Source organism: Pundamilia nyererei, unplaced genomic scaffold (genome assembly GCF_000239375.1).
Source record: "Pundamilia nyererei isolate P.nyererei 1_Seehausen unplaced genomic scaffold, PunNye1.0 scaffold00045, whole genome shotgun sequence".
Taxonomy (NCBI): Eukaryota; Metazoa; Chordata; class Actinopteri; order Cichliformes; family Cichlidae; genus Pundamilia; species Pundamilia nyererei.
In genome coordinates, this window is record NW_005187446.1 from 1,973,899 (window position 1) to 1,983,842 (window position 9,944).

The following is a 9,944-nucleotide window of genomic DNA, read 5'->3' on the forward strand; positions in this document are numbered from 1 at the left end:
AGAGGGAAGCACAGCGGAACTATGACCATTACTTTGGGGAAAGTGAAGGACATTATGCTATATTACCCAGCAGGCACCAGGTGGTGGCGGTGCAGAGGACACCATGGCAACGCCATGAAAATGCCATGGCAACACCATAGCAACTGTGGCCCCATTTGCTCCCTGGTGGTGTGGTACAGCCCAGACTCACTACAGTGGTGTGGTCGTCAGATACACACTTCAGTCACATCAGTAATAGCAACATTGTTCATTAATTATTTTTTATCAATCAATTAATTGATCATCATCATCAACAATCAGTCAAAAGGAGCAAGAACACAGTATCTACTGGTCTCTGTTTTTTGCTAAGTGAGAGACAGAGTAATGAGCTGATTTAACAAAAAAAAACAAGAAAGTGATCAAAGGAAACAAAAACAAAGGTCAATGGATGGGTTAATTAACAAAGAGATGTGATCACCATGAGATGCGGCTTTAAAAGAGGAGAGGTGGAGAGTGTTCATAGCTTGTTAATAAAAAACAGGAGAAGGAACTGCAGAGGAGAGCAGTAAAAAGCAAAAGAGACAGCAGACTGTGTGGGAGAAACATACTGATGTGTAAAAGCAGCAAATGCCAAAAAAGTCATGTTAGGTAGTACTGTAGAGGAGTGACAGACTGATAGCTATAGTAGATACAGATGAATAGAGAGTTTCGACTTTTACTTGTCTTTTTTGTCACAGGCACTAATGTCTTCACAGTCATATAGGAGGAATCAAAATTCAAAAATGATTTCAGTGTCTAGAATCGCTACAAAGCTAAAACATTTAAAACTATTTCATCTAACACTTCCTCCAAATATACCAAACTTAACTAATATATATATATACCTGTATGTATATATATGTATATATTTATTTGTACATATATATTTCTTTATAGATAAATGATAGAATTCAAATGATAATTGAATACAATAAAATATCTCAGTTAAATCACAGTATAACATGGTACATTCTCAAAAACATAGTATATTTTTAATATATTCTTTTTTTTCTCAGCATAAAATAAAATAAGTAAAACAAAATAAGCCAGAGGGTTTTTAAGAGTCACTTCTGTTCATGCAGTCACAGACTTAAGTATTAGCGCCTCAATAGAAATCAATAATGCTCAATGACATACCAGGTTTAAACCCTGTTGATTGGTTGGAAAGAACCTTGTTCTAGTGTGCAGGAAGCAGTCGCACTGTTGACGTGTTTTCCACTGTTGGGGTGCAGAGTAGAGCGAGCTTGCTATCTCACTGAAAGGTGGCTGTCCTGGGTCCTAAGCATTAGCTAAAACTGAACTACACAACCCTCCCACCACAAATCTTTGAGGTTTCATTCAGCTAAACATGCAATGATTCCGGGGCTTTCCAAAGAATGGGAAACGGCAAAAGCATTTCTCTAAAAACAGCGACAGATTGTTTTTAAAAATTGCCCCACGCAGACTTAGAAAAAAAGCAATCCATGTGCAGATAAAAGGTACAGTCTGGCCTCACTGCAAGGCAAAGGAGTTAAAAAGGGGGATACAAGAAGGTCGACTAACCCTTCGATCTGTGACGACATGCACAAACACAACGCACAGCCCATGACATAGCAGGTCAACCCCCTCCCTCCTTCTAACCCTTATCAACAGCATCCAAAAAAAGAAAAACAAAACGAAAAGCTACAAAGTCTAAAAGTAGGTGTTCTTTTGCTACATCATGTCAAAGCTACATTCAACTACGACAGAAGAAGAGCTGGGCTGTGGCTGGTCTTAGCGTGAGAGATGAGGTGGATTATGAAAATACAGAGTCTATGCACTGCATTATTGGCACAGTTTACACAGTAGATGGCTTTTTGCACAGCTCACAGAAGGTGCAATGCTACACAACACTACCCTCTCTGAAACACATTTTTTAAATAGTCATACTGGTCAGCTACAGCCTGGTGCTTTGGACGTACAGACCTGATCACAATCGTATCTGACCAGGTTAGATGAAATTTGTCCTACCGATAAGAAAATAATTGAACGAATGGAACACCTCTGATTTTTTACATTTTAAAATAGAGATAAAACTTGAATGTGTCCGATGCAAAAAGATGTGCTATTGCATCCATGTCACATTGGAGGTGGGAATATTGCTCAGAGTCAAACAGTCATCTGATAATCTTGATAACGCGAGTTATCACTGACTGCATTCAGTGAAGTGTCAGCTAGTGTAGGTGCACCTCAAAACGTTCACAGTATATATATCGTTCAGTCTTATTTGCCAAAAGGAAACAGCCACAGCGGGCAGTTTCCTCAGCACAAGTGTCGTGGTACTTAAACACTGGTTACAGTGGATTTTATTCTCCGTTATAGCAACATGACTTCAACATTAAGTGAATAGTTACACCAACAAAATATGGTACCTGGAGATTGTGCATGCACAAGTGTGGCACACGTGTTTGAAAAAAATATATAATGAGGAATTGTGCTTCTTATAATCCATCACCTACAAACTCTGCCAAGGTACAATAGAGTAGCAACATAAAATCACATCCTAAGAGAGCTTTTTCCAATGCACTGCACTTTTTTTTTTAACTCTCCTCGGCTCCTCAGAATAAATCCTGACTGGCCACTTTCATAAAAGTAATAAAGTTTATAGCTAAACAACCCTTCCTCCGTATCATGTACTTACAACTCCTGCTTCCAACTCCTGCCTCCTGCACAATTGTCTCATAAGCTTATTTGAATATTATGCAGCCATCTAGTGCCAATTACAGATATTGCACCAATCATCCTCTTGATCCACTTCCATGAGGGTGAATTATGCGCAGTTTGCAGGTGGAAATAAAAAATGGGATTTCATCTGTGAAGACGGATAACTTGCAAACCAATTTTACTTAAAAGCTCTTCACTTAAATTTGGCACAGCTGTTGAATCATTCCCACTTCCAACACTAGCCACATCCAGCCTCCTCTTTATTAAAACACTAACACAATCAGATATTGATAGAATAAAAAAGAGGGCATGGGGAGAAAAGTCTGAATAAGAAAAGAAAAGACAGACATGAAAGAAAATCTGCTACATGTCTTTTTTGTTCTTATTGTTATTTCTCTTTTTGATCTCCAGTTTGTTATTCAAATATGCTGATACTCAACTGTGTTCAAGCATTACAAGCTCCAACAGGGAAGAGGAGAAGTTGTTCCTTTTCTCTCTGGTTGGTTAAAAGGGTTTCTAGTAAAACATGACATCACGTAGATGGTCCTGGGGTAGAGCTAGATGGGTCTGATGGTGTCATGAGGTCAAAGGGCAAATAAGTAGCACTGTCCTCACTGCCCAGTGAAAGGTGATCAGGCAGACAGTGCATGAGAGAGGTGACTGCATTGCTTTTCATATCATCTGATTTACAAAAGGGAAGAGGAAGGAGTGGTCTCTCCAACACATGACAAGCAGTCCTCCAGTCAGTTCAAAAGCCAAAAGCCAGACAGGAGAGGAAGCCAGACACAACAACTATTCTGGCATCTTTTTGGAGAAGGTGGGTCTTTCCTCATCCCACCGAGGTGTGTTCTCAAAGCCAGAGGGAGGGAGACGTTTTGAGCATTTTATCTGTGTATGTGTGTGTGTTCGTGCGTGTGTGTGTGTGTGTACAAACATGACATCATTACTCACAGGTTGGAGACTACTGTTATCCACAGTTGTGACTCGGGGAGGGGAGGAGAACCGAAGATGACATCACAAAGCTCATTTCTGAGCAGAGAAGAAGTTCTGGGGCTGCTGTCCCCGGAGATGCAGCCTCGCCTTCACTCTCATCATCATCGTGGGAACCATCCAGGCGCACATAGCTCACCCTGGTATGGCGTCTCACTGTCGCCCTCACTAGAACGCGTACGATGGAGCGGGTGGCAGCAGTGTTGCTCTCACACTGGCTCGTGTTAACAATAGAGCTACTGTCCGTATCAGCTCCAGCAGTGGTAGTTGCTAATTGATTACCTGTGGTCACCTGGGCAGCCATATCTCCGACGTCATCCCTGGCTCCAGCTGCCATGGCACCACGGTTCTCAACAGCAGTGGTGCTCGCTCTCACGTCTCCCTCTCTCCTCTCCCCCTGTCATACCTCGCTCTCCAGGCTAGAGAAGTGGGCCGACCCTCGACGTGAGCACAGGCTCTTGGCTTTGAGTGGCAGGTGGGGAGAGTAGAACCTCCGTGGCTGTGGCACAGAGCGCAGTCTCTGATATTGGAGTTTGGCACTAGCTGAAGCCGGAGCCTGGGCCTGGCCTTCCATCCCTACCCCTGCTGGTGGCGAGACAGAGGATGAGGAGGGTGGAGGTGGGATGGGCATCGGGAGGGACGTGGGAGACATGGACGGCTGCTGTGGTGGTGACGGTGAGGGCTGAGGCGGATGGTCTGTGGGCTGTGTGCTAAGGCTGAGGTTAGATTGGCTGCCTGATTTGGCCTGGCTGGAATCGGGTTTGGGGGGCAGCGACTTAGGACGAGAGACACCGCTGAAGCTGTGGCAGTGGGGGAGAAGCTCTTCCTGGCTATGGGAAAGTGCTGTGGATCCTCTCTTGGAATGGGAGGTGTGTGAGCGGCTGTGGGGATGTGGATAAGGATGGGGTTGGGGGTAAAGGCTACAGGAACACATGGTCGCCCGTGGCGCTTCTTCCTCCCTTTCCCTAGATCGTCCCTTGTTCTTCCCTCCTCCACTCTTCCACTTTTTCTCACCCTTCACAGGAATTTTGTCCATAGACCAGTATCGTCGAGGTGGAGGGAAGGCTGCTGGAGGTGGTGGCCACTGCGAACCCAAACCCCCACTCCCTCCCCCAGAACCCCAACCAACACCTGGTCCCGATCCCCAGAAATCAGCTCCAATCCAGCCTTCTGCTCTAGTTCCTAGTAATGAATCATCTCGACTGTTGACACTGCCCCCTTTCTCTCTGGAGGGGTAGGTACCAAAGAACCAGCCTCCTCCTCCTATGCCCCCTATCCCAGTGACACTTCCCCCTGAACCTCCCTCCCAGTATCTTTCAAAACGGCCAAACTCCCCCGACGAGCCCTCATCTGAGTAACTGTCCTCTGCCCTGGCCCTGTCCCTCTCTGACTCAGAGACGGCCCCCCTACCTGCCCTCCTTCCCCTGCCCTCCACCCGTTCCCTCACTCTATCCCTCTCCTCCTCTTCCTCCTCCTCCTCATCATCATCATCGTCGTCTTCAGAGTCCCACTCATGGAAGGATAGCCCTTCTCTTGTGTGTGCTTTCTCTTTTTCATAACGCATTAACAAAGGACGCCGTTCTCCAAGCCTGCCGCTATCATCTCTATCCATCCCCCCACTTCTTCGCCGCTTAGAGGACGGAAGAAGCGGATGGAGGGATATTGGAGGAGCATTAGAGTCACCTCCTCTTCCATTTACCCAAAATTTGACGGACGCAGGGAGCTTGTTCAGGTTAGGATAGCGCTTACTGGGTGTACGATGCCTTGAATGAGAGTGTGAGGATTTAGGGCGCCTATCCCTGCTTCTTCCACTGTCCTCCTCTTCCCTGTCATTGCCCTCATCTCCTCCTTCTCTTCTACATCTCTCCCTATCTCCTTCCCATGAATCGCGCCCCTTTTCCCCAAATGTGCTCCGATACTGCGCAGAAAATGAAGAGTAGTCTTGTATTCCTCCTTCCCTCTCTCCCTCTGCCTCTCCTTCCCTGTCTGCCTCTATATCACCCTCCTCTGTCTCAGACCGCTTTCCCCCTGTTGATTTCTTCCTTTTCTTTGTTTTAAGGGCCTTCTTCTTCCTCTTTTTTACTTTTCTACGCTTCCTTTCTCTCTCTCGCTCTCTTTCCCTTTCTTCTCGCTTTTTCCTCTTTTTGTTCTTTTTCTTTTTCTTCTTCTCCTTTTCCTTCTCTTTTCTTCTCTTCTTTTCCCTTTTTTGCCGCTCAGCATCTCCACCTGCTCCACTCCTCTCTCTCTCACTCCAGCTTGCCCACCACTCTTGGAGCTGAGACAGTTGGCTCCCACCTCTTTCTCTCCCTCGTTCCCTTTCTCTGTCACCCCAGGACGTGCGTGGTTTCCTGGGGGGTATGGGTGGTGGCAGGCGGCCGTGACTGAGAGAACGAGGCCGGATGATTGAGCGCTCCCTCTCTCTTCCCCTCCCAAGGAGGAGGCTTGACTCTTCTGTCAGCTCCTCATCGTCATCATCATCCTCTCCATCTATTCCTCCAGTTCTGTCCCGTGTGCTCCTGGAGGAGCTGTAAGAGTAAGTAGGAGAGGTGGAGCGAGAAGATGAGGCAGATGACGACGTGGATGTGGATGATGTGGTTGACGAAGAGGACGAGGATGTATAGTGCAAGGATGCAGAGGGAGAAGGAGGGGTATAGGAGGGGCTGAGGGGTACCGGTACAGGAAGTGAGAGTGGGGGAGAGAGGGGGCGTGCCCTCCTCCCTACTCCCTCCCTCACACCATCTCGTGCTCCTCCCCTCCGCCCTAGGGGCAGAATGTTCTCATATAGTGGCCCCCCGGACTCTTTGGGCTTCTTGGGCCTTCGTTTCCTCAAGAAGGATGAGGGGAGAGGGGGGGAGGGGTGTGGCAGCGGGGGTGTAGGAGGTAGAGGTGCCTGACTCTTAGGAGGCAGTCTGGGAGTGCCCAGAGGTTTAACAGCCCCTTTCCCCTGACCCCCGCTGCCACCTCCTACCACCTTCTTCCCCACCCCATGGTCGATGCCCTTCTCTGAGTAGAAGGCCACACTGGCTGGAGGGGGCTGAGGGTGGCCCCTGGGCATAGTCTTGGGGGTCTGGGACCCTGCCTGCTGCTCCATGCAGGGCCCCAGTCCCTCAGGGTCAATGGGACCATAGTAACGCTTATAACCATCAAGTCCCCCAGCCCCTCCAGCAGTGGAAGCCCAGTTTGGTGGGACTTTCTGAGCAAAGGGTCCCATGTCACTGATACCCCCCCTTACAGCCATTGGGTTGGTGGCTGTAGCAGATTTGGGCAGCCTCCAACGATCCACCACAGCCAGTCTGCGGTCTGGTCGTGGCAGGAAGGTGGAGCAAGGTAGGGGCGCACCAGCTATCGGTGTGTTAGCTGGACCCAGTGCTGTCCCAGAATGCACCACGGTGGGAGGAGAGCCCGGTAGAGGTGTTTTGTACACGGGCTGCGGTTGCTGCGGTTGCGGTTGTTGCTGCTGTTGCGCCATTGCAATTGCTGGGTTGGTCAAAGACGTTGAGACAACATGTGACTGTGACGGAACTGTAACCATTGCTGTGTGGTGATGCGTTGGCAGACTTTTAGCTCCACCTGTTGCAGTTTCATCCTCAAAGCTACAGCAGCTGTACATGCCCTAAGACAAAGAGAGAACAAATACAAAACTAGTCACTTAAAAGGCTAAAGAATCAAATGTATTCTCCCAAATAAATATCAGGACATAATTAATTAAATCTTGCTTTGAAGAGGGAATAAATGTAAGTATATTAGGGATGTAACAGTTTTTTAAATTCACGGTTTGTTTCATACCTCCTCACCTGAAGCATCTTTAAACATTTAAGCTGTCACTAGATTAGCAATGCTTTAATCAGGTATTAAACGCCACAGCTCCACATGGCTAATTAGCATTCCATTCAACACCCAGATAAGCTATTTCTCCATTCTTATTGTACCAACATGCTTGCCACAACACCGCAAAAATATGTTAAACTGTTAACTGTGAATTTCACCAGAAAGCTTGGCTAACATTCCAATAGCTAACAGCTGGTAGCTTAGCAGCTTATTGATCAAGTGAGCGTTCCATTTCTCCACCATGGCTGTCACAAAAGCCTCCTGAGGGTAGCCTGTCCCATAACCCACTTCAGCGTTTACATCCACGCTCTGCATTCCACTTTGACATTGCTTCTTTTCAGTGTCTTATCATGCCGCTATAATAGCAATAAAGCTCCCCTCCAATGTCACTTGACTAGAGTGCTGTTAATCTTATAATGCCCAACACCACTGGATAACAGCATGGACAGATCCAGGCAGAATGGAAATGACTACATTTGCTCAAGTACTTTACTAAAGGTTTATTGTAATTGTACTTAACTATTTCTATGTTATGCTACTTACTTTCTGCTTTTACTCTACTATATTTTGGATCCAAATAGTTTACGTTGTAGTTCATATCATTTATTTTAAACCTTTAGTTTCTTATTATTTTGCAAATCAATTGCAATTTTACATCAGCCATATTAAGTAAGTTCAATCATATATAAAAGTAATTAAAATCATCAGCAGTTGGAAAATCAGTGAGATATATACACACATAAATGATCAATAAATGTGATCCAGTAATACAGATACATATGTAGTAATCTGAAAAGTGCCATTCTACATAATGAGCTTTACTACTTTCAGTACTTTCGATATATTTTGATTATAAAACTTAAGTAGGATTATAACTTTTATTAATAAAAGTCTTAATACTTTTTCCCACATTTTGCAAAACAATTATCTAACACAAAATTATATTTTAAAACTTGTGCATCATCACTTTTCACTTAACAAATCTGTAATTGCACACAGGGGTGCAGTCTGAAAATCATGCCCAGTGTTTTCTGTGCCAATTTGCTACACTGATTTTATTTCTGATTAAATATTCTAATTTGCTTTTGCTGCTTTACTCTAAAATCCTGGAAATGCTCCTGTGGGTGAGGACCTCAAGAACGATGGCAGTTTACATTGCAAACTGTTTGACTAAACCCCTAAAAGTGACGGCTACAAAAGTTACAAAAGGCACAGTATTTTACTGTATATGTAGCTTACATTAAAGATAATGAAGGAGCGAGGAAGAGCAGAACAGAATAAGAATGGAGCGCGTAAGAATAAAACGCTATCCATAAACTTACGGTGTTTTAAAGAAATGCAAATTTGCCGTTTTCAGTTTTACATTCATTACTATTTATAAGTACAGCTGTGCGCAGCACGGTTAATAAAATGCATTCATAAATGCATAAACTGAGACCACAGTAGTGGGAAATGGATAATTTGTCAGTGAAGCTACAATAATTACATACATGGAGTCGGTTGTTTCTGTCAAGGTCACTGTCAGAGGAAGAGGATATCCAGTATGTGAGCAGAATTGAATTTCAATTAATCTCCTGAATTGACAGAGGGGAATTGAAATGACCCCAAAGCTCACAATTTCTAACACTCACGCTTAGTAACAGGAAAGGTCACACACAGGATCATGCTTACACATGTGTGTTCAGATGGTGACAAGCACAGCCTTCTGTCTACCATCATGTTGCCAGATTTAGCACAAAAAGACGTTTTCAGGGTGAAAATGGCCGTCGACACATGGACATAAAACACATTGACAGCCAGAATGTCTTCAAAACAGTGAGAAATTTAACATGTTTGCACATTAAGAAAAAACCCAACACACGAAGGGGAAAACACTTACCCTGCTGATTGCCAAGAGAAAGTCCAACTTTCCAGAACTAGTGGCCATGCAGTGGCGCAGCTTCCAGTACACTAAGTGTTCCCAGGCAAACACCAGCAGGCTGAGGCCCATAGCCACCAGCAGCATGTAGAAGACCCCAGCCATGTTGTCAATGTCCAGTTTACTGCTCATCACCTCAATTTTGTCGTTATGGCAGATACCTGACAGCCAGAGGCGCTCCAGCATCTCAATCTCATCTGGAAGGGAAGGATGAGGATAAAGGATAGAAGAGAAGGGGGGTAGCGAGTGAAAGTAGAGGGAATGAAGGGAAAGAGACAATAGGATTTTAGTTAGTTTAAGGAGGGAGACAGACAGACAGACAGACAGACAGACAGACAGACAGACAGACAGACAGACAGACAGACAGACAGATAGATAGATAGATAGATAGACAGACAGACAGACAGACAGACAGATAGATAGATAGATAGATAGATAGATAGATAGATAGATAGATAGATAGATAGATAGATAGATAGATAGATAGATAGATAGATAGATAGATAGA

General features: G+C 45.1%; 1 protein-coding gene across 1 annotated transcript in view; it reads right to left on the reverse strand.

Annotated features, from left to right (window-relative positions):
- Positions 1 to 4,090: 4,090 nt before the first annotated feature.
- The window catches only part of grin2db (glutamate receptor, ionotropic, N-methyl D-aspartate 2D, b), a 56,870-nt gene continuing 51,016 nt past the window's right edge, over positions 4,091 to 9,944 (reverse strand). The window contains exons 15-16 of the mRNA XM_005732176.2: positions 9,398 to 9,633; positions 4,091 to 7,303 (exon numbers count right to left, since the gene is read on the reverse strand). Of these exons, the coding sequence (XP_005732233.2) occupies positions 4,091 to 7,303; positions 9,398 to 9,633 (3,449 nt within the window). The remainder of the gene's footprint in view (positions 7,304 to 9,397; positions 9,634 to 9,944) is intronic.